At 38.1% G+C, this 25905-nt stretch overlaps 1 protein-coding gene across 2 annotated transcripts in view; it reads right to left on the bottom strand.

Moving 5' to 3' along the window:
* Positions 1–4772: 4772 nt before the first annotated feature.
* The window catches only part of slco4a1 (solute carrier organic anion transporter family, member 4A1), a 30314-nt gene continuing 9181 nt past the window's right edge, over positions 4773–25905 (bottom strand). Inside the window, exons 1-12 of one of the 2 annotated variants that reach the window (XM_085449175.1) lie at positions 22587–22698; positions 19958–21061; positions 18277–18367; positions 17307–17428; positions 17047–17158; positions 15373–15527; positions 12749–13019; positions 10829–10979; positions 9298–9473; positions 8868–8932; positions 8615–8763; positions 4773–7837 (exon numbers count right to left, since the gene is read on the bottom strand). In XM_085449175.1, the coding sequence (XP_085305301.1) occupies positions 7667–7837; positions 8615–8763; positions 8868–8932; positions 9298–9473; positions 10829–10979; positions 12749–13019; positions 15373–15527; positions 17047–17158; positions 17307–17428; positions 18277–18367; positions 19958–20789 (2295 nt within the window). In that variant the 5' untranslated portion in view covers positions 20790–21061; positions 22587–22698 and the 3' untranslated portion in view covers positions 4773–7666. Of the gene's footprint in view, positions 7838–8614; positions 8764–8867; positions 8933–9297; positions 9474–10828; positions 10980–12748; positions 13020–15372; positions 15528–17046; positions 17159–17306; positions 17429–18276; positions 18368–19957; positions 21062–22586; positions 22699–25905 lie in introns of those variants that run through there. The other variant, XM_085449174.1, reaches the window with a different exon arrangement.

Genomic DNA, 25905 nt, shown 5'->3' with positions numbered 1-25905 from the left:
TCCTCATCATGTAAATGATTTTCCCACTCATCCACCACAAGACAGGCCCCTCTGCTTAGCAGCTTGCCTGCTGTTTCTCTAGTTTTCCCTTGAGCACCTGCTCTCTCATAATAAACCCAGCTGTTGATTTTGGCAAAGCTGCACTTGGTTTTTTGCCTTATTGTTATTCTCTTCATGGCCAGTACAAGTTTTAGTTGCTGATAGAATGTCATTTGTCTTATCTGACATTACTCATTAATGAGAAATAAGAAGCAAAACAATATGTCAATCAAGTTAAATAATCTAGACTATATTGAGAATACCAGGCAAAGGGCAAAAGGTAATAGCAAAAATAACTAAAATCGAAACTGCAACCTTGTACAAATCAAATTTGCTGATTATTTTAAACAGCTTAAAACAACTGATGGGAGAAATGAAAAAAGAACATTTTAGTAACTTAAATTGGGATCAATCTGTAATCACAGGAGGGCTTAAGTAGAAGAAAATGGTTAATATCTCATACTGTTTAATTGTCGCAGTTTTGTCTTGGAGAAACGGAATAGTTAAAGATTTTTCTCTGTGTGGTCGCCTATTTAATCTTCAGACTGTAAGATGGCCCCACTTCATTCCAAATGGTAATGCTCAGCTATCAGTTTATTAAGGAGACACCATTTGAAGAAACTCATCACATATGAATGGTTTTGAGTAATAAAACACTGCAATGATGTAACATAACAGAGGCGAGTCTCAGGGTGGTGGTGGAAGTGAAGAAGATGAGGACTTGTGGTTCTCTGAGTGACAAGAATGAACTGACTGGGAGCGAGACTGAAAGGCAGAATAACAGAACAGAACTGAGATTTAAAGGACAAGGAATAGAGGCTTATTGATTCACAGAAGCCAGGCAAAAGCACTGTACCAGAGTGATGATGGCAGAGTTTCACATTATGGGAAAGACCAGGTGACAGAAAAGAAAGGATTATCAGCCTGAATGCCCAGGGATGCAAGCAAACGAGTGAAAAGACATATTCCTTATTTAACTTAACAAAAACTTTAATCCTGTAGGATGGGAGTATCCCTAACCGCAAGTCTACACTATCACAGTTACTGCTCATCGTTAGCGGTGATTTAGACCCAGTGTCTGTCTCTGTGTCCTTTTTGGGCAGTTAGCATAAATTAACTTTCATTTTAATAGTGACAGGGATAAAAACTGCATGTGTGGAGCCAAACCAGGCAAATATTTAAAAAAAAAAAAAGCAAAGCAAAACCAAAATAATCCTTAAAAATGTTTTTGTGATTTTGCCCCAAAATATGGTTTTATAAAGGCTTTTCCACTAGAAGCTACACTTCTAGCACCAGCTTTGATGTCACATCTCCATTTCATTGTCTTTGCTTAGACCTCACATGGTCTAAGCAAAGTCAGGCTCTGAGCCACATCTCCAGGAGTGTGGCTCCGAGCCTGACTAGCAATGAAGCAATGGCTGAGTGTTTTTGCACTCCTGTCAATAAATATCTGTGGACTGTCCGCGAATACAAGTTACTCAGCTACCAAAATGACTTTCTCAAGCATTACATGCACTCTGAGTTCTAAGTGAACTGAATGAATAAAACATGGACCAAATTCCAGGTATTTAATATAGTCTGTTGCCAAAAAACAAAATATTTATTTTTTATATATGAAATCAACTGTGCTCTAAGAGCAGTCCCAGAGCAGAACAGATTTAGACTACTTAATTAGATTAGATTACAGTTCTATTTTGAATGTAGCGATTCTGACTGGCGTGGGTTGGTGTTCACAGGTGAGTCTTAAGACAAGGCAACCAGTTGTCTTATGAAAAAGTAGTATTTATCTATTTTTTTCCAATTTAAAAGTACAACTGCTGTGAAGAAAAGACTACTGAGACAGAAAAATAAGCAGGCAGACCATTGGAAATTCACACTTTGCTCTGCTCTGTCTTTGTGACACATGGAGTAAATGAGCAGATGGTTCTCAGTGTGTGGTGTTCTCACTGTAACGCACAGAGGAACCTTGTGATGGGTATAGAGTTTATGATTTATACTGACTTTATTCAAGCTGGTTATCACAACACCCTGCATTGATATGTCATGCTACATAGATTTATGTAACTATTGTTTGTTCTTCTGCAGGCAAGTGAACCAAAACACACCTCTGGATGTTTTAGGACTCGAATGATAGAAAGCATCAGACCTTCCTTCCACAAACCTAAACTAAACTAACCTAAAAAGAACAAGCCAAATGTGCTTTTTAAGCAATCAAAACTTGTGCTGTGGCACCTTTTTTAATTCTATGAGTTATTTTTATCAGTATTCTCTCTCCCCAAGCATTCGCAGCAGATGGCCGCCCTTCGCTGAGCCTGGTTCTGCCAGAGGTTTCTTCCTGTTAAAGGGGAGTTTTTCCTTCCCACTTTTGCCAAAGTGCTTGGTCACAGGGGGTCATATCATTGTTGGGTTTTTCTCTGTATGTATTATTGTACGATCTACCTTACAATATAAAGCACCTTGAGGCAACTGTTGTTGTGATTTGACACTATATAAAGAAAATTTAATTGAATTAAAACTAGTGGTGATACTGTTTCCAAACCTTAATTGATGTGTGTTATTGTAGAGTTTTTACCTCACAGTATAAAGATGATGTGACTGTTAATGTGATTTGGCACTAAATAAATAACATTTAATTGACCAACATTGAATCTCTCTCACACACACACAAAATACTTGAGACATAAAATAATCAGCTGTTCAGCTTTTGTAATTAGAAGAAAAATGACATCTATGAATCAGTCCATAAAAAGATCATTATAAAAGAAAGAGAAAAAAAAAACAGTACCAAAAGAAAAAAAAAGACAATATGAATTTATAAAGTTGTCAAAGATTGAGAACTGATTAAAGAGCACAACAAGCAGGATTGCATATATACATTTACATGACAGCCACACTCCTCAACATCAGCAGAGTACATAACAACAAAACAACAATGCTATCAGAGAAAAGACACAGACAGGAGGAGAGTTTGTTTGTGTAGAAAGGGCAGCATTCTTGTTATTCATTTCAAAATTAATGCAAAAATAAAAATATGAGTGCTGACATATTATAAATAAATAATGAATTTAATGTCAGTGAATAAAAATTAAATACAAGAGTTTTTATGCAAAGCTGCTTTGGCACATTTACAGACAGTATTGTGATCATTAGATTCAAATCAGGGACATTTTTAAAAATATTGCATGTTGTGCTAATTGAGCATCACCCTCAACATCCCAGTGTTCAACTTACTCTGTAAAAGGCTCTGTCACACCAGCATCTAAAACAGCCAAATGTGGGAGTAAAGAGTCTCCACAGAGCAAGGGTGGTTCTAGTTCCTCAATCAGTGAGTTTCTACATCTACATAAAGGTACAGTGTGCAAAATATCACCACTAGATGTCAGTAGATTGCAGGAAATTGTAATCAAACTGCTGATCAGATGGAAAGTGTGATTTTTAAGACATTTGAGCCTAACATTAGCGAGCATAAGGTTAGCTTATAACCAGCTGCTATTGTTTAGCTGACTTGTTTTTACTTGATAAGTAATTTAAAGAATTTAAAAAAAATAGCATTGTGTATATTTATTTCAGTGTTTATTTAAGAATTAAACATTCTTTTTTTAATTAAATAACTTAAAAAATTATGGTGCCAAAGTCACTTCAATCAGGTAAATCTGCAGAACTTTTGTAATGGAACATTTGGCTTTGAGTTTAGATGCTTTGATTTCTAAATGTCTATATGGTATTAGAAGTCAGTATTGTAAGCATAGTTTGATCCACAAACTATATATTAACGATTAATGTAGTTTACTGGTCAAAAAAGTACCTCCAATGTGGATGTAGCTGCATTATTTTTAATTACCACCAGGGGGTGACTCGTGTGGTTGCAAAAATAAGACTAGAACTCTGTGGGGAAAAGGGTTCTTTTCTGCCTGGATCTTGATATGATCACAATAATGACTTTTATGACTTTTATGCTTTAAACATTAATTTAACTTAAATTTAACTTTAACTTTTATTTATTAGCAGGGATGGGCATTTACATCAAAAATAGAACTTCATATTTACTGGTCTCCTTTTGACGATTCGTTGACAACTGCCAACCCCAATCTTCTTTCACATGATTGTGCATAGTTGTAGTAGACTTGCACCATGCTAACTTTACCTTGTGTTTGCCCTGGTCCACATTGATGTTTTAGAACATTTTGACAGAGTTTCTAAGTAGTGATGGGATTTCCAGCTCTTTTCGGCTCCGAACCGCGCCTAGCATCCTGGAGCACTTCTGTTGTGTTTTGTACGTTTTTTGGAGTTTTTACGTGTTTTGGAGTTTGTACATGCTTTGTCTCTAGGTGCCACCGTAAATATACACAGCAAAATCTCCAGTGTTAAATTAACACTAGAGAGTGTCTATATGGGTCCACACCTCTGAGTGTTAAATACAACACTGTTGAGTGTTAAATTAACACTTTTGACAGTGTTATATGTTTAAAAGTAACCTAGTCAGTTTTGAAGATTAACAATGGCTAACACTGAGCAGTGCTGATTTTCTAACACTGGAAAATAACTCAAAATGTTAGAAATATTCCAGTGTTAGCAAACCAGCACTGCTCAGTGTTAGCCATTGTTAATCTTCAAAACTGACTAGGTTACTTTTAAACATATAACACTGTCAAAAGTGTTAATTTAACACTCAACAGTGTTGTATTTAACACTCAGAGGTGTGGACCCATATAGACACTCTCTAGTGTTAATTTAACACTGGAGATTTTGCTTTTATTTATTCACTCCACATAAAATGTAACAAATAAATCATATAATACAAAAAACAACTATTCACATTTCAACTTTTAACTATTTAAATTTTCAGCTTTTTCCTTTTAAACAAATTTAAAGTGAAACAACACAAAACACTGCAAACCACAACACAATTAAATACAAATTAAAATATGAAAAAAAAGAAGATGCACATTCTCTGTCATATGGGCCTGCATGAATAAACTTTCTGAATCCTTTATCATCTGCAACTGAAAATAGTTGTGGATGATTACTACACCTTTCTAATGTGACGTTGTTGTCTCTTTCTCTCTCTCTCCCTCCTACTCTGTTCCTGTGCGAGTGTAACTACCGCCCCTCCCCCCTCTTCCCAGCACAAAGCACAAGGCTCCCGTGCGGAGTGAAGTGGGAAAAAAGTGCGAGAGAGAGGGTGAGAGAAAGAAAAAAAAACTTATGGCTAGTGATAAGGATCAAATGATCCGGCTCTAAGAGCCGTTTCTTTCGCGACTGAAACATCACTAGTTCTAATCCACTAACGCCACCTTCTGGTTGTAGAGGTGCATTGCAAATTGAATGGTAAATGGACTGTATTGCGCTTTTCTGCTCTTCCAGAGGACTCAACGAGCTTTATACAACATGCTACGTTTTTAAGTGCTTTCTAGCTAACATTCAGCTCCACATTCATACAATTTAGGATTTAGCAACTTGCCCAAGGATATTCGACATGCAGACTGGGGCAGCCGGGGAGTGAACCACCAACCCTCCAGTCAGTAGATGACCTGCTCTACCTCCTGAGCTACAGCGACCCCATGTGCTGGTAAAAACAAAGGATTTTAATAACTAATAAGTGCTTTTGCTTTAGGTTTCTAGCTTTCATGTTTTACAGGGATGATCAATTGTGCTTTTTGTGCCTAGACAAGTCAACAGGTTTTTGTGAAAAAGGTCTGTTGGTCATGGCACAAATTCTTGTGGCAAAGTTCATCATATCTGAATAGGTTACAGATTTTAAATGCTGCCGTTAACACACATTTTCATTTGTTTTAAATGGGCAGCCAAGCAATTTCCATGGGCAAGAAGCATTAAAGAAAATATTAATTAATTGGCAAACAGAGCAATAATCTCTATACAGAACTCTCTATTTCATCTGAAATACATCATAGTTTTGTCTTTCTTGTTTTATTTCAAACTAATCTTTATTATAAGACCATAAGTGGTGCAAGTCTTCTTTATGCACGTCCAAGTAACTATATAGATATGCATGTGCTTTTCTAATGGAAAATACATTTGTGCTGCTATACTGGTGTGGTTATATTAATATATATAATATCCTGATAGTATACTGCACCTTCAGCTTCTTAGACATTTTATTGTGTTTTGAAATAAATCTGAACATTTAAGTGGCATTAATCATCAGGTTACCCTCAGTAACCTACACAGACCTAATGTTGTTTTAGAATTTACCACCAGTAATTAGAATATATCACTTAAAAAGGGCATTTGGGTTGTTGCTATGGCCCTTCAAACTGTGATTATCTTGTTTCCTTTATTTGCTCTTAAGTTGTAGCTAAGAGTAAATAAGCTGCCTCCAGTCTGCCTGCAGTAAACTGATTTTGCCTGATAGATTTTAGAAAGAGAGAAAAAGAGCTCTGCGTCAGTGTATGTAACTCTCTGGTGACAAGGGCATAAAACTGTTTTTAGCACTCTGAACGTGAATGTGACCACAGCAGCCTTAATTCCCGTGAATAGAAACAAGTTTAAAACAACCAAAACTCAAACTGAGAAAGTAAACAGAAAGTACCTTGGACAGCAAGGTGACTATAATCACTGTAAGTGAGGATGGAGGATGATCAAGCATCTCTGAGGACACGCCCACTGAAGCAGCATTTTATTACTCTACTGTTTATTGTGTAGCTAATGGAGTGAAGGGAAAAAAATCAAGCATAGAGTAATTTCAGTAAAGTCATGAAGCTAAGGTTAGTTACTGACATGGCAGACCACAATGCTGGAATCCCTTCAGGACAAGACCTGTGGATAACTGTGGTGATAGTATTGCACAGATCTTTCTATCTGCTGTGACATATCTTAAAGTGATTTACCAATAACTGTCCAAATCCAAGTATCCAAAACCAGAAGAGATTTACCTAAGAAGACTGGAGGCTGTATTTAATCTTTAAGAAGTTCATTGAAGTAAAGAATTAAGGTTCTAAATAGTCTTACATTTCAAAACATCAAAAATGTGTTGTGCATTTGTTAATGTGGGATACTGAGTGAAGATTGATGAGAAAAATAAGGCAATATTTCCCTTTTGAATGTCTAAAAAGTGAGTGTAGGTATGAGCCTTTTACGACTTTTGGCTTTAAATGACTCAAGCAATATGAAGTTAATTTGGTTTTATTAATACTGGCTGTGGGATCTCGTAGAGTATAACATGCCATTGCTTTGTCTGTAGGAAAAAAAAACAAAATATGTAATTTTGTTCCAGTAATGTGGAAAATAACCGACCGGTATAAATGCTTTTTTTTTGTTCATACTGTAAACGCTTTGTATACCACAAAGGTCTGAGGTGTTTCATTGGTTCTTGAGGATTATTGAATTATGAAACACAAATGTCATGAACCTCACACTGTATGGAGTCAATTGAACTGATTATAGAGATCTGTAGAATTTTAGTACATAAAAAACTACATAAAAACCTGTGTGGCTTGGCCCTGCTACGAAACACTCACACCCACGCGTTCATAGCAGGGTTTTCTGTCAAGATAGCAGCATGTTAGACGTCATCACGTGCCATTGTAAGTCATGGTGTTTTTTGTGTGTGCATGAAGGCATTCTGGGGGTGTTTGTTACATACACATACACAAGATGATCCCTGCCATCATAGCCTGGCATGCAGGTTGACAATAACGCCGTCCTCAGGGAGATCTTTGACAGGAAGGTCGCTCAAGTGTTCCATGCTATGGTCGGTGTTCTCGCAGCTGCTTTGTGGTGACTCTGGGGGAGGCTGGTACAGGATACTGGCTACCAGGAAAAAGATGGTCCCCAAAACCTGAAACAGAGGAGGAATAAAGATGTGAAAGAGATCAAAATATGACAAATTTGCACAACTAATTCAAAGTTACTGACATACAGTCGGTCACTGGAATGTCAAAAAATTAGCTATAGCATAGTAAAGTGATATCATTTTAATTGAAGACGTTTAACAAAATATTACACTAATCACTAAAGAATTGTCTGCTATGCCTCCTCTGTGCCAATAAAATGAGTGGACAAAGCAAAAAATTAAGAATATTAATTAAACTAAAAAACAAACAAAAACAAAACTGAGAACACTGAAATGCTAATGTTGGTATAGTCAGAGGTTTATATACACTCATGGCTATGAATGTCAAGGAAAATTTGGCCTTTTAATGATTTCTTTAAACTGTTCTTTTTCTTTATTTAAGAGGATGATTCTGCAGCATACATATTTAAAGACTTTAAAAAACAGGAATTGGGTGGAATACATATACATAGATTCACTTATTAAATCACGCAGTAAGTGTTGCTTACAATGTATTTGAACTTGTCAAGGCCAATACCTATTAATATCCTGTTAGTGATTTTGATTGATTGAAAAATAGAAACTGTTATGAATAGTATTGCATGCAAAGTATGTTTGTTTTAAACTTAGCTACTTGGTTATCTTGGAAAATATTTAGTAACCCTATCTGGTTTTATATTTCATTTAAAAAAAAAAAACACTATAAAAAGATAAACGGTTAAAAGACATTTGGGAGTGAAAAAAATCCATCAAACAACCTGTTCGCCTATGAATCATTAATACCTTATAGAGGATTCCAGCTACTAGTGTGTACTGGCTCATGGCTGAATTGTGATAAAGGTAGCAGGATCCCTGCTCGCCACACTTATCCTGCCACATTAAGCAGGATAGGTCAATCACTGAGCCAAAGGCTATGGGTCCTGGAATACCACCTGCGAGAAGAAAAAAGAGACAAAATGGCAGAACATAAAGCATTTTGATTTTGCATGGGCATCTGTGTAAAAGTTAATCTAAATAAAGAATGCACTTGGCCTACCAAGTGTGCGCACTACAATCCACTGGATACCAAGTCCAAAGGATCTCTGACTGTCAGGTACACACCTATGGAGGGCAGGGTTAGCCAGACATATTAGAATCAGAAACAGAATCCTTTTTTAATCGCTAAGGAAATTATGTGGTTAGAGTTGCTTAGAGAGAATAATAACAGTAGCACACTGAACTAAACAAATAATACAATAATTTATTAATTATCAATTTTATTTATAGAGTGTCTCAAGGTGCTTAAATGTATTATTAAAAATGTATTGTTTATTTTATTCACCAATTCAAATTATACTAGAATTTTGTTAAAGATAGACAGTTTAAGAAATACTTTGAAGCTTAGAGCTCAAATGAATGACATTAATAAATGAAACAGAGTGTGATACATATTTAGTACATTCAGAGGTTTAAGTGTGGCCACCTACCTGAGTGTGGCAGTGAGTGCTGGGATGCTACAAAGGAAGGTGAAGCTGATAATGATGAAAAGCAAGGAGAGGAAGGCTGGCATGTGATGGCAAGAGCTGCCACACTTCCCTGCCAGAGCGAAGCCTTCCTCATCCCATGACACATTACCCACCACACAGCTACATCCAGAGTACACCTAGAGGCGAAAACATAAGCCAGATATAAATGTATAATGTATAACTACTGAAACACACTTCAGTCTCTACATACAGTGGGCTATATAGTTATTGAACACGTTGCCAGTTTTCTAAGTTAATTTCTAAACATAATATTGACATGAAATTCTCCCCAAATGTTGATAACAACCCAACCAAATTACACATGCAAGAAATCAAACCATATAGATGTCCATAAATTAATATATGTGTGTAATAATGAGAATGGACACAGTCCATGAACATGCTTACTACTATGTATTTAATACTTCATACATAAGCCTTTGTAGGTGATGATGGCTTTAAGACACACCCTGTATGGAGAAACTGGTCACATGCATTGCTCAGGTGTGATTTTGTAGTTTTCGTTAACTTTATCTGTATTGTTATTTTAAGGTTGGAACTGACTCTTAAAGAGCACATTGTGACATTGTTTCCCTTTGTGTGTCCCCTCTATGTTGTCTTGCAGGTCCCTGGTAGGAACTGGACAATCTTTGCTTCTATCAACACCCGGCCTGTCTTCTCTTTCTTTTTGGGATATCTTCTGATGTATTACTTTAGGTAAATAAAACCTTATATTTACTCTATCATTCAAACACCTATCTGACTGCTGATAGCACACAAACCAAGGTTAGGTAAAGTATAATGTTAAGGTTCTTTTTGTAGGCAGGTGGATATTGGTTAGGCTTAGGCACCAAAGTTACTTTGACTAGTTCAGAGAAAGATTGTGGTTTGAGTAAAAATATAACAAGTTGGAACCCTTTTAACTGTTGCATCACAGGAACACTAAAGAGCATCTTGTGCACATCTCTGGGACACCAGTGGATTTGACTAAACAGCAGAGAATTTTTATCATAAAAATCAGAATAATCATTTATAAATATATTATGAAGTATATAAAATCTTGTATCTATCCATGTAATCAGTATGCAGTTATTCTCTTTTAAGTCTCTTCGAAGATATGATATAATCCTAAACATTGTACATAATTTCATATTTGCAATATTTTTTTTGCATCTCTGTCAATAAAATGCACTTTTTGCACTGCAGTAAGTGGCTCTGCTGCAAAATTCAGCTTTTATTCTAAAATGTATCAATGAAAGTGAGCCACAGAGGATTGTGCATTTTTCTGCTCCTGAGTTTGAAATAATTGTAAAATAACTCAATATTTCAAAACAGTCAGATTGCATCATTTCTGCAAAAGAAAAGATTTTAGCTTATCAGACACATGTGTATCACAAAGCCATCCCCTGTAAAAGCTCAGGCTTTCTGCTATTTCCCAATCTGTCTAAAAAATATGGTGTAATTTCCCCTGTGAGCAAAGTGTGAGCGATACCTGTTTGCCCGTTGAGAGTTGGGTGTGGTTAATGGAGGTGCAGCCAGCATGGCAAGGGGAGTAATACATCACACCGTCTGCCCCACACACTGGGTTGTAGAGCTCTCTGACACAACTACAGCCTGCATTACAGCCCACATCTAAGGAAGAGCTGCAGTTAGGAGGGAGAGAAAGAAGGACAGAAATGAGAGGAAACAAATGAGGGGAGAGCGTGATAGAACTGATGAGGATACATCACTAGAGCTCAGTATTAGAATGAACCACTGATTACTGTTCCAATGATTGATGCTCACAATAAACAAAGCAAGTTAAATTGCAAAGTTTTTCCTTACACCGAGCCAAAAGAGAAAGCCACAAAGTCTAAACGTTTTCTAAACTCTTGGTTTCAGATTGTTGTTCTACTTTTTGTTCTATGTAAGAGGATAAATGTCATATAAACAGCTCTGTCTGCAAGCACAGAAGACTTCCAATCTGCTGATCAAACATTCTGTCAAGGCCAGTGAGAAGAAAGCTCGCTTACAGGAGCAATGTGCCCATTGATAAATGGGTGTGTGGAGATTAAGTAAAAAGAAACTGTTAACTACAACTAGTGTTTCTGCATGTACTGAAGCCGCACACATGCACAGGGTACATTAGTCTTGGCCTTGTGTCCATCTGCAGAGTACAATACATCCTAAGTGGTAAAGCACAAATCCCCAATCTAATTAACCCTATAAGTTCAGAGTCATCATTGGAGTTAACCTGAACCTAAGAACACTTTGCAATCAGAAAATGTAATTTTACTTTTGATTAAACTGTTCTCCTAAGTCTTGGCAATCAAGGGACAAAGAAGATAATCATTCTAATGTATCTGCCTGTCATCCTTCTCATTCAGATCAGTGATTATAATGGTTGGACTTGGATTTTTTTAAAAAGGCCTATCAGAATGTCTGTGGACAATATCCCAATGCTTTGCAAAGGTATCTTACTTTCCTGGAACTAAAGCAATACTTATATTCACTGGGTGAGTAGGCAGCAAGTGCAAGAACATCTAAAATAATCTCAGATATGGCTGGATGGTGTGGCACTGAGAAACATTGTGGTAAAAGATATCCAAATGAAATATGATTGGATTTATATTTAATTCAATTTCAATTCAATTTTATTTATATAGTTGCAAATCATAGCAACAGTTGCCTCAAGGAAGGTGAATCCCTGCAAAAAAAGAGAGGAAACCCCATCAGATGACGCCCTAGGAGCAAGCACTCCATTAAGCAGGAAGGGAAAATCTCCCTTTTAACAGGAAGAAACCTCCAGCAGAAACAGGCTCAAGGAGGGGGAACCATCTGCCATGACTGGTTAGGGGTGGGAGGGGGAAGTTTTATGGATTTATCGTAACATTTAATATTATATTAAATGCTTTTGTTAATATTTAATAATTTAATATTTATTAAAAGCAGTAATACTATATAACAGCCTTTTATTTTAAGGTAGCAATTTTTGTTTCCTTCTTAAATCTAAAGGGTAGCTGGCTTATTCCACTGCACTGCAGCTCAACACAAACAAAGTCCCTGTTTACATTTACACTGATATAAAACTTTTCTGCTCATTTGAAGCTATAACATGACAGTGAACACAATTTACCACAGTGCACCAATACTTCAAGTGTGACTTAAAGTCCAAAGTAATTTCTGGCCAGATATAATTAATTTGGTATTTTCTGGCTTGTGTTCACATGACAGCAGTAAAGAGGAACCACGAGGGAGGAACTTCAGAGAAAACATTACCTAGCACAGAGACTGTGAGCTGAATGTGAAACTTACCTGGTCAGATCTGACAGACAGGTACATTAACCTCTTGTAGAATAAAACTAACAACAGTCAGAACCAATTTAACTTAAAGAAATCATAACTAAAATAACGAGTTCTATACACAGCTTACCTGTTTCTGAGGTACAGTTTACTTGGGCTGTCATACACATTTTTGTACAGGTCCAGTTGCTGTTTAGTCTTCAGACCAGACTGGTAAGGCACTGTGACACCAGCCATGGGCACATTGGGGCAGTGGATGACAAAGATGAAGATGGCGAGCAGACTGACCATGGCACACATCATGCAGAAGCGGATGATACCTCGACACCGCAGGTTCAACTTCTTTACAATGTAGCCACCCAAGAAGGTGCCCCCACCTCCTGCTGGTACCACCATATATCCTGAGAGAAAAAGAATAAAAGCATAACGGATCAATGTTGTTGATATATGAAAGAGTCCCATCTGTCCAAAAGAGGAGCAAGACCTCCAGACTTAAAGAGGCATAAAATGATCCCAAACCATGAACCATGTAATATTTATGTCATCTGTAGTTTTTTGGGGGTATCAGGGAGAAATGTGATCATGTTGTGCTGCTCGTTGTGGAGGAAAACTGATTGATGATAAGCATTGACAGCCCGGGATTAGTAAAGAGGTAGTGAGGGCAGCTATGAAGAGGATGAGTGGAAAGGCAGCCTGTGGAGGTATGCAGATATGAAGGAGAGAAAGCAGTGGACTTTTTTATTAGATTGTTTAACGCAATACTGGAGAGTGACAGGATGCCAGAAAAGTGAAGAAGAAGTGTGCGAGTACCAGTTTTCAGGAACAATGTGCAGAGCAGGTGATGTGCAAAACTGCAGTAATGCTGATGATGATCAATGAATAGCAGTAAGCAGCAGTAAACAGATTCATTTAAATGTCTGGGGTCAACCAACCAAAGCAACAAACAGTGGAAAAGAGAAGTGAAAAGGAAAGAGCAAGCAGCGTGGAGTAGGTGGAGATGAGTATCAGGGTGGATTTGTGACTGAGGATAGCAGCAAAATAGTGAAACGGTGGCACTGACAAAAGGGTGTGCAGACTGTGATCAGCTGACCTGTGCTGCAATTTCCATAGTCAGGGGTCTACGTGGATTTAGTCAACTGAATTCAACTAGATCTAAAGAGATCTTTCACTAGCTTTGTGGCCGATTTCCAGATATTACAAAAAGGGAGAAATGGTAAGTGAATCAAATCAGCATCATCAATTGATGTCTTCTAACCTTGATGTCAGCCAGCGACAACACCCTAGATCAGGGGTGTCGAACTCCAGGCCTCGAGGGCCGGTGTCCTGCAGGTTTCAGATATCACCCTGGGTCAACACACCTGAATCACATGATTAGTTCATTACCAGGCTTCTGGAGAACTTCAACACATGTTGAGGAAGTAATTTAGCCATTTAAATCAGCTGTGTTGGATCAAGGACACATCTAAAACCTGCAGGACACTGGCCCTCGAGGCCTGGAGTTCGACACCTGTGCCCTAGATGCAACCAGTCCACCACAGTGCATCACTGTAAACTTTGGCAGTAATTAGTTTGTCTGGTATTTTCATGCACCTTTGAATAACACAAAATTATATACATCAATTTGGTTTGTACGACCTTTCAGAATTGTTTTTTTTCTACCTGGGAGATACAACAACTATACAGTTATCTCCAAGACACATTATGTGACAAACTACACAAAAACTATTGATGTGTTTGGTGACATTTGTTAGGCTGTTTGGATGCTGGAACGCCCTTCTGGATCATTCTGACCTACTTTAAACCCTGACAATACAGTTGACTTGAATGTTGGAAAGCTACCAATGCTGACACAGGTTTACTAGGTAATTAATAACTAGTTGGCTAACTGCCCTGTACTATAGACAGTAAGTGTTCTACATTTTGACCTGTGAATCATACACCGTGAGTATCATACCATTTTATATTACGTGATTAATATTCTGAATCACATTCTGCAGTAATTTAAAAGTAGAATGAAAAATATGCAGCTTTTATATTCAGATATGAGTTTGCCAAGAAAGATACTCAAAGTAATTACAAATGGCTTATTAAATTATGAGATTAAATCTAGAATTAATAGCTGACCTTGTTTACTAAATTCAGTATTTTACTTTGTGAGAAACTTGCAGTTATAGTTTCAGCAGAGGTGCTAATGTTAGCTAACATTTCCCAAAGGTAAGATTGGATTTGATCGCCAAAACCAAACGATCCCTCCATGATATCATTCTATCATTCTACAGCAGGTGACAGTAGTTTTCCCTTTATTGTCAAATTGCTCTTTAGCCTAGCATATTACATTCAGTAGAACAGTATTGTTCCTTGTTTCTCTTTAACATTGTTACTAGCATAAACTACTATCTGACCTATATGATATTTTGGATTTTTTTGTATTCATTTTGTATTCATGTAGAGGTTGTGCTGCATTTGTTGACCTTCTAGACTATGATTATCTAGTATCCTCTCTTACTAGCAGTTTATACATAAACTGCTAGTAAGAAATCACCAGCATAGGAGGCACTAAGGGAACGGTCTATGATTGAACAAAAGCACCTAAAATTTCAAATTTTCACAAAAAAATAGATCCTCTCTTTTAGATCAGTGTTATTTCACAAGCTGTTGTGAAGATTTTCTAAGGTTCAATAAATAAAGTAATAAAATGAGTTAAATGCATAGCGAAAGTTGCCCATGTGATGGGCCTCTTTACTTTTCACTCACCAAACCATGTGGCAGCCTCTGATGCACTGAGACTGAACTGTGATTCCAAGAACTTTGGACCAAAAGTGGACATGCCAGCAATGAGGGTGGCCTCAGTAGCCCCAGCCAAGCACAGGAACAGGAAGGTGGGATTTTTTAGGAGAAGCAGCACAGATCTGGAAATACACAGTAAGAGAGAGAGGGTGAGAGTCAGGGGGCATCGATGTGTGAAGCCACTGTGACTGAACAAACCTGAGCTTCCTTTTTCATTAATGCACCCTGCTCTAATCGCAAGATGTTCTTAATATAGAGCAGATACACACTGCTGTAAATCCAAAGACATATAATCAAGTTACATAACGTATCATGTAACTCTCTGTAATCTCCACAGAGACAGAGTAATAGATGCGATCACAGTAAGCTCATAGTATATATGGTTGTGAAATGGAAAGGAGCAATACTGTCACTCATTTGTGCTGTTCTGCATTCATAGCTGCCTGTCGTTGCTTTAGGATGACAGTAAACTTATTAACATTAAGGTTTTCTGTGACATTTTAGAGGTGAATTTGCATGGTGAACTAATCCTTGCATAAGCCACACTGATAAACCTGAGCTACATAATGCCAATGAGAAACAGCAGTAAAACCAGTACCAATGGTAAGAGAGCCCACATGTGGTTTGAGATGTCTGTCTCCCAGAACAGCAACATGGGGCTTAGGTTGAAAGCACTGCAGGCTTCATTAAAAGTAATAATTGCTACATGTAACAAACTAAAAACTAAAACTAATTAATCTGTATTCTCTAAAGAAAACAATATGTTTCTGATTTATCTAACGCATGGTTCTTTTGTTAAGCCAACTAGCCACTTTTCATGTAAAGAAACAAGGAGATGCAAACAATAGTTTGCATTGGAAAAAAGTGGAGGCTCTTTGCAGCAACAAAACAGATTTTACATTAATCCTTTTAACAGTCTAGTTATTAGTTTTTAGCCATTTAGAACCACCATTCCCAAATGGGATTTGTTTGTTTATCAGGATGATTAAGCTAGAGGTTATGGATGCATTTGCAATATTCTTTTTTCTGTACCAGGGGTCGCTTAGAAATTATTAATCTTAGTGCTGATCAGTACATTCCTAAGTGAAACAAACTAATCAAGATACAGATATCCTTCGGGATCCTGCTTCTTAATCACAGCACTGTGAGGACAGAGGTTTTAGCCTTAGTAGAGGTTTGTAATAGTGAACAGTTATTTATTTAAGTGGTTAGTATATTTGGGCGTCATCAGTGTAAAAGTGGGAAGCTGTAATACAGAAGTGGACCCAGAGGTAAAGCATGTCACAGGTCAGTGAAGCAGTGTTAGAAGAATAGTTACCAATGGTGATGGAAACGTACAGCTCAGGGTAGTACTAAAAATACCAATACATTACTCCGGATGATGAGGCAAGTGAGATCTTGTGGTTAAATGCATCAAATGCAGCAGTGAGATCCAGTAATATGCATGCAGCAGATTCATCAGCATGAAAAATGGCAATGGAAATTATTCATACAGCATTTTTCATTACACATAAACTCAATGTGCTCAACATAAAAGATAAAAAACAAAACAATGAAGCAAACTGTACAAAGTAATAAAATGCAATTTAAAATAGAAACTAGACGAGGTCGTGAAAGCATTTATTTCTTGAAGCTCTCTACCTTGGCATGTCTTTAACTGATTTGCCAAACTGAGGGTCTGAGGCAGTGGTGTGGCTTCCATCCTTAAGCTGGTGGGCCTCAGACACACGCATGGTCACATACTCCTGAGAGCCTGCAGGAAGACACAGAAAAGTAAGAGTGAGGCTGTTTCGAAAATATATGGTATTTTACATACCAGAGTACCACCTAATGTATTAGTCAGTGTTTTTTTTAATGCCCTCGCTGTTATAAAGAAGACTGGCCATGGCCTTTGCTGGCACCTGGTAGTTGCCGTGGGTAGCCCAGGATGGGAAATGCCACCAGCAGAGCGGCTGCTCCTCCTGCTAAAAAGCCAATCCACCAAGCCCCAACCCAGTGAGGGTTCTCTGGCGTCATCTCAGGCCTGGAACATCACGCACATATGATTAAACACATTTATAGAATCAGAATCAGAATATTGTATTGATACCCGATAAATTATGTGCTCACAGTTGCTCCAAGACAGTAAGAATAGTACCTGACTAAACTAAATTAAATAATACAATATATTACAAAGTTACAAAATATAACAAAATAGCTCTAATATATACAAACAGCTAAAATATAACATTCCCAGTATATAACACTAATTAAATATATATGGTTGAAACTGAGATGCCTCTCTTATCAAACTGTAAAACGTTTCTTATTTTCTCTGTAGAGGATCTGCAATAAAGGTGTGCAACTGCTGCAGTGCGCACTTGTGCATTAGCTGGAGGAGTTGTATGAGAGATATGCACAGGCAGGAATGAACCACTTGACCTTTAAAGAGGCAGATCTCTAAAACATCTTGTAATGAGACAGTATTGTTCTATTGTGTATATTTTTATTCTACATTCTCCCATTGTCTATTTCATATCACAATATTTGACTCTATTCCACATTCTGCATGTCAGCTTTTGTTTATTCCCAGTTTAGTAATCTGTAATTGGTTTTAGTGCATTGCATTCTAGTCAGTGGTTTTCTAAATCATTATTTTGGCCATTTTAGCCTTTATTTATGTATTGGAAATGACAGTAAGGTAACTAGGTGAGAGGATAAGGGGCACTCTCCCTAGTCTTGCCCTGTAGACTAGAACCCAGGCCCTTGCAGGCCTTACCTATGTGAGGTAAGCCATAGCAGTGCCCCGACTCAGTTCTATTCTATTATACTGATCTCATTTCTTTTTGAGTCAGTTATCCTTGTCCATGGTACCAACCAAAGCAGACTCACGTTAGATGGATCTCAGTGTACATGTTGAGGAAGTAACCACCCAGCAGGTAACCGGCTGCTGGACCCACAATGGCTGCTGTGTAGAAGATCCCTAAGGGGAGGGGGGGAAGACCATAGACACAGAGCAAGGGTGTGTCAGTACAATGACTCCAGCGTCTACCTCCTGTTTCCTACTTACTCTTCCTGTCCTACAGGTTAAAAGGGCCATTGTTCTTTATATGGGCTCTGCATCTAGAAAATTTCCTGTTGTGTTTGTGTGTTTTCATAAAAGCAATGTGCTCTGCTGTTATTTGAAAGAGAATGATAGCTAAATGCTGAAAAGGGGTCATGACAGGAGCCTAGAGGGTCAAATTTACAAGACTTGCAGTAGATGGCATCAGACAATGACAGTGCTCAATATGTACATTTGAGGCACATTAGCTGCGTTTACCAAACAAGCCCTTTTATCTATATCCAGTTCCTTCTTAATAGAGATTATACTGGATGGTTGCTGGTAATAAAATTATTCTGTGGAAGAGGGACAGAGACTGATAAAAGAAGGTAGACAGCTGGTGAAAGAAGTCGTGCTGTAACCGTGAGAGTATATATCTGTTCATGCACCTGCATTAGCATGTGATGCTCAAACAAAAGTCTACATTTACATTGAGCTAAACAACAGATATATTTGAGCCTGCACCTGCAAAAGAATTATTGCTAAAAGACACAGCTGGGATTGTGTTCAGTGCCTGCTGTTTGCATATGCATTCTCACTATTCTATTTAATCAAAGCTCTGTCAAAATAATTAATCTTCAGAGAGAGTTATCACTGTCCAGTTGACAAAATGAGCCAAGCAGCACATGAATCAGCACAACTATGGCCTTAAACCTTGTATCATTTTAAAAATGCGGGAATTTAACAAAGAGTCATCAGTTTAACAAAGATGATGGAAGATCAACATAGAGCTGCACAACTGATGGAACATATATCATTGTGATTTGATGTTTAATCAGTTGATTCATTTATGAAAAAAACTAAACAACAACCAATCAGTTAATAAGCTAATAAATTATTCAAATAATTTTTCAGAGAGAGTAGTGGTTTGAATTTTTATAAATTCTCAAATTTTGATGGTTTAATATATCTATTAAATAATCAATTTATTATCACAATTTCAGTCCCATATTTCTAAAATGACCAAGTCTCTCTAGAAAAACGTCTTGGCACTCATCTTGGCATGAACTCGCATGTCGTCGTCCCCCCCCCCCCCCCCCACCCCCCACAGATAGGAATAAGCACCTGTCTAAATGAATAAGCTGGCCACTGAAATATAAAATGTAGGTATGGTACATTACATTTTAGTTTCTGGTAAGCTACTACTGCTACTACTACTTTACTATTGTAATTAATAGTTATCCCCACTACCTAACAGTTGAAGCTATTATTTAACTGATGAATGACTTTCTGGGGTAATCCCAGGAATGCTGCATCTTTACTATTTTTTCAGGGACTATAATGTCAAATGCTTGGCATGAGATGAGAGAGGTGACAACAGTATGTTTTTTTTAAATTTTTTGGCATAAATTATCATCAATCATAAATAAATGAATAGGGTTATAGTAAATAATCAACTGCAAACAAAACAGATAAAGAAGAACAGTCTGCTTGCTGCCATTTCTGGTGACTGTTACTAGTAGGACTCACCTATATAAACTGGTGCATAGTTGGAGTTGACATTCTCATCCAGGTATGTGACCCCTAATGTGTAGAGAGGCGTAGCGCCCATACCATGCAAAAACTGGCCAAGCATGAACACAAAGCGATAGCTGGACAGTCCTCCTGCCTCTTTGTTCTGACACGGGCTGGTACGGTTAGTAGAGCACATTCCTGTTTGCTCGGGTAAACTGACCTGGTAGGGAGGTGTAGTAAAGTGAGGCAAGGCAAACATCAGAGAACCCAGTGCCATGATAAGTACTCCCCATCCCAGCCAACGGGGCTTGTGACCTGTACCGCCGAAGTAACTGACAAAGGCCAGGCAGACGCATGCAGCAATGTCATAGGAACTGGCGATGAGGCCAGCCTGGTAGCTGCGCAGATCAAAGCGTCGCTCGATTGAGGTGATCACTGTGTTAATGAAGCCATTGATTATCATCCCCTGGAGGAAAGAGGCCACACAAAGGAAGAACAACACCCACCGAGGAGTGTTGAAAACTTGGATGCTTTTGGGGGCCAGAGCTCCCCAGCCACACAACTGATCTGTGTTAGTAGAGATTAACTTTAGCCCAATCTCTGCATTAGGTCTTGTTTCCCCCCCATATATTGGCCCAGGGAGTGCCGACGCCCCGGTGAAAATGAGTGGCTCATTAGTAATGGGACTGTCAGGGTTTCTGAGACCAGAGCCTATGGGGCTGCCTGTCTGGGAATCCACAGGACTAGGGGTGTCCAAAGAGGGGCCTCTGCTGAGAGGACAATCCTGCAGGTCCAGGAGCTCCTGTTTGGAGCTAAAAGAGGCGTCGGCATTTAGCAAGACGGGCATCGCCCCTCTGAGGGGCACTGTGAGGATCCTGTGAAGTGGATTCTATGAACTGAGGCAATAAATCAATTACCTCAACAACAAAAAAAGGAAATTTGAAGTAATAAAGGGTCAAGAAGATATTGTGGTAAGGCCAGGTTCTTCTTGGAAATTATCTATTCTTGCTTTGTAGTTTGCACCTCATGTGTCCACGGCTCTTCGTGTGCTCCTTTTTATTTGCACAAGGTTGCATATGGTGTAAAGATGGCTTTGTTACTGTGATGAGTAATAGCATCCTGAGGAGAGAAAAGAAAAATTAGATAGATTAAATAAAGAAACAACCAACTTTTGTAAAGATTTAATGCATAAAGAAGTCATCATTAGAATTTATGTACAGGCCACAGACACTGTGACCTAGACCGATGCTTCATATTTTACCAAATGTATAAAAACACATACATACATATCTCTACATGGGCATTAAATAATTCCTGGCATTACCACCGCATTGTTTAAAGAACAGTTTTGCCTTTTAACATTATGCTGGTACAAAGACTCCTCTAACTGTGAGTCGATTGAAGCATTAGTATCAAGCATTGCACCCAATCTCAGAGTCTTACACATACAGGGAACTCATAAAACCTCAAAGTGCACACTGCTAATGAACCATAAGCATTGTTACTTTGCTCTAGTAATCACAAATAGAGCTTTCATAATCACCATCATGAAAATACTGTGCAGGTCTATTTGTTGCATAACAACAACACAACAACACAAGTGTGTATTTGATCCATTATTGCAATCTGAAAGCTCATTTTAACTGATGTAATGTATTTATTTATATTACTTTCTTTCATTGTGAAGTACAATGTGGAACACTAGAAACTCAATGTCCACTTGTCACAACACAAAACAAGCAGCCTTACTGACCTTCAGGGGGTCATATTTGACAGTGACAGTGATAGAGCTTAATTGGATGCATAAACAAAACAGAAGAGATTTACTGAGAAATAAGAAAAGGCGCAGCACAATAAAACAGTTTGGTCGACATATTAAATACATGCAGTACAAGCAAAGTTCTTGTTAGTTTTCCCACTCAAAGCTTGGACTCCAAGATTTACCCATCGTACGTTTTGGAGTGGCAGCTTAGAAACATCTGAACAGTGAGTTTAACTGAATGCAGGAATAGCTTCTGAGCATGATCTGATGATGCTAACCTCTGAATGTTGGTTTAGTAGCACATCAACAAGTTTACTCCACCTTTCTAAGTTGTCATTATTGTGTCACTTTTATGTATCGTCAGCCTTAACAAGTGAAAGATGAAAAGCCATTTTGTTCAAGTTGTGAAAAGATTTATAGAAAGAGAACTCTTTAAATCTAAATTTGATTGAGCAATAAAAACACACTCAATATCCTTGCCAACTCCTCAGATGATGACTGGTAAAACCAAAAGCCTCCTCGTTATGTAGTGACTGTACTTACCACTGTACCAGCGCTATGGAAAAGGAAAACGTGTTTCCCTGATCTCAACCAAGAATGAAGAATTGTGTTGCAATGTTCAAAAACACCTTGTTCATAAACTTCTACATACAGTTATGTAACTGTGCTAAAAATGTAAAAGAGAGCACTTCCCTCTATGCCAATACTGTAAAAATCTCTAAAATACTCGCTAAAAATCTTTTAAAAAACCCCCAAAACATTTCTATTGCCAACACCTTTTAATCACCTTTTAATCTTTAAAATATTTACAACGTATCACACACAAAGCAGTTAAAATATAAATTAAATTAAATTATAAATAGAATCAGTTTACCCTCCTACCTCTATTCCTTCATATAACAGCCAACAGGACTGCTAACAGTTGTTAATCTGGGAAAATGAAAACATTTGACAGAGATGGAATAAGAGCGGCAAATAAAGATGAACAGTTACAGAGAGGTATATCCATGCTAGGTCCTAAGCCCATTTCTCAAAGCCTCTTATAACTGAAGGACTACATCAGCAAATTCCTACACAACAACCCCCGCCCCACATGATTGGAGTCCTGCAGGCAGCCTGCAGGGAGGAAAGGAGGGAAGTGTCACCAGCCCACATAGTCCACCTTTGAATTACTGCTCACCAATGAGAAGCAAAATTGTGAGCAAGGAGAAATATAGAAACAGTCATTTCAAATGTGGCTATAAATAATATTTGAATGTTGGTTAACAAGTTTTTGTGTTTTTTATATAGTTTTTCTTTATTTTAACAAGTGCACAAAGCTATTATTCACTTTATGTCTATGTAGGTTCTCAGTCATCCAGGTCATGGTAATCTAAGGAGCTTCCAAAGAAAAGTGACTGGACTTGTTTATGCTTCTTGAAGACAGTTCACCTTTCATCCGAGCTTCTTCAGTTCTAAGACTGAATGGTGGAGAGACCCAGGTTTTTAAGACCTATTGGAGCTTAAAAACGAATACCTTATCTGAATCTGAGGCAGAGGTGCTGTGCTGCCTCAGCTGCTACCAGGCAATTTGTCTTATTTCAGCCACGAAACATTCTGATAAACTCCCCATCACAGAATAGTTTACAGTTTTGTTTTGTTTTTTAATTTTATCACAATACAACTTAGTTGATTATATTTGTAAACCAACTGCTATTTTTTTTAACTTGCAAATTAAATCACTTTGATCACTTAAAATGTACTGGAGCCAATGTTTATGAGAGATTTGCTAGCCCTGGAAAATGTTAGTTCATATTAAAAAATAAAAAAGTCTAATGCAAAACGTACAGCTTTTAACAAAACGTGGACTTCTATGTATTTATTTACTGAAGTCAGAGGTAAAGCTATGCACTTAGTTTGCGGAGAAACAGGTTGATGTGTTTAAGGATTGCAATTTGAATTGCTATTACAAGATCAAACACACTGAGAAATCAAAAAACTTGACTAATGCAAAGTAGGAATGGATATCTGAAACTTTGTTAGCAAAATTTCAAATGCAAAAAGGACTTTTGATCAGTCTGAATGCTGAATGAACAGCACTATGACAAGGAGTAGTATGTCCATGCAGTTAGTGCATGCTTGAAAAGGCTTGGACTGAAATGGGCTAAAATGACCGGAGCTAAAAATTAACCACGTTGTTGATGTTATAAATAAAATAGTTAACTTAAGTAGGGCAAAAGCACTGAATAACAAACGGTTTGGTGCACATCGAGGATTATGAGACTGAACATACTGATGTAGGAAACAGGTCGCTTGGCCTGGGCAAACGGCTAAAAAGAGTATGGGGCCTCATATGCATACCATATAGCACATCTTAACCTTTGGTAAAATGGTATTCTTTTATATGATTCTTATATAGCACTTTTCTAATCTCCCGGAACACTCAAAGTACTTTATACAAAGAAAGCGCACACAAGCATTTTCATCTATGGTTTTCAGTGCTTCCTAGCTAACATTCACACACATTCATTCTCTGATGGATGGATCAGAGAGCAACTCGGGCTTAGTATCTTGCCCAAGGATACTTGTCATGCAGACTGGGGGAGCCAGGGATTAAACCACTAACCTTCCGATCAGTAGATGACCTGCTCTACCCCCTGAGCTACAGCCGATATCTTTGAGATCTGGTGTTTTCATTTCTGATACCACAGGTTATAATAGCCTGCTCAAATTCAGTGAGCCTTTTAAAATGTCCCTTCTCTAACAAATGTTTGTAAAGGCAGACATTGTTGATTTATTTTTTATAACACCTGTGGTAGCTGGACTGACAATACCTGAATTCAACAACTGAGATCTATTGTCTGATATTGTTTATAAAAGACAGAAAATAAGAAAAATGTATCCTCTTTAGGAGACCACTGTCGAATTTCAGACAAAAACAAGTATACATGCACCAAGGCATATATAGGCAGCCCTATGGTTTAGAACATGTACATAAAATCCATAAATACTGTATAAATACTGTATTTATGTGTAGAAAGTAAAATACTGTTTCATTTTTGATTTAACAAATGACCACTTTTTTTTATCACTAAAACTCAAATGCCTAAAACCTGTCCACTTCAGCTCATTACTCTGCATTAACATGCCTTAATGTCTGTGAAGGTTCTCAGTCATCCAGGTCATCGTAGTCAAAGGAGCTTGCAAAGAAAAGCGTCTGGACTTCTTTAAGTTACTTGAAGACGTTTCACCTCTCATCCGAGAAGCTTCTTCAGTTCTAAGGTCAAATGGTGGAGAGTCCCAGATATAAACCTAGTGGGAGTAACCCCCCACAGAGGGACAAAAGGACCCCCTGATGATCCTCTAATCGCCTGAGCCAAGGTGGGAAACTGGGTGTGGGTCCCAATCAGCCAGAGTTTCGGGTGTGTTCATTGTGAAACCTGGCCCCACCTTATCATGCGAATTCCTGAGGTCAGATGGCCCAGGATGTGAGTGGGCGTTAAGGCGTCTGGGAAGGGATCTCAAAACTGGATTATAGATGGCAGAGAGTTGGTGTCGTAAACCCCCGCCTCTGTTCAAAGATGGTCACTCACAGTGGACATAGATGGCTTCTTTCACTCCTCTTTCAAACCATCTGTCCTCTCTGTCCAAAATATGAACATTGGCATCCTCGAAAGAGTGTCCTTTATCCTTAAGATGCATCGATGCCATCTGACCTCAGGAATTCGCATGATAAGGTGGGGCCAGGTTTCACAATGAACACACCCGAAACTCTGGCTGATTGGGACCCACACCCCGTTTCACACCTTGGCTCAGGCGATTAGAGGATCATCAGGGGGTCCTTTTGTTCCTCTGTGGGGGGTTACTCCCACTAGGTTTATATCTGGGACTCTCCACCATTTGACCTTAGAACTGAAGAAGCTTCTCGGATGAGAGGTGAAACGTCTTCAAGTAACTTAGTCCAGACACTTTTCTTTGCAAACTCCTTTGACAACATGCCTTGATGCAGAACATGAAAGGGTCCTGGCAAGCAAATCAACACAAAATGAATGGTACCAACCACACTGCTGCGAGCTGTTGTCTGTTCAGCTGATCGCCCATGAAAAGAACAAGTATAAGGTTTTGGAGGGAAGCCAGAGCGTAAAACCTTATTATGCCCAAATGAAACTCGGGCTTATTTCCCCATTGAGGTGGGGCTGAATTCCTCATAAGCAGAAGAATT

This window comes from Copadichromis virginalis, linkage group LG23, assembly GCF_057382275.1.
Source record: "Copadichromis virginalis isolate Kocher_CV1m ecotype Utaka linkage group LG23, C_Virginalis_male_GT1.1, whole genome shotgun sequence".
NCBI classification, from domain to species: Eukaryota; Metazoa; Chordata; class Actinopteri; order Cichliformes; family Cichlidae; genus Copadichromis; species Copadichromis virginalis.
Note: the sequence above shows the minus strand (reverse complement) of the source record. Positions and strands in the feature narration are given on the sequence as shown.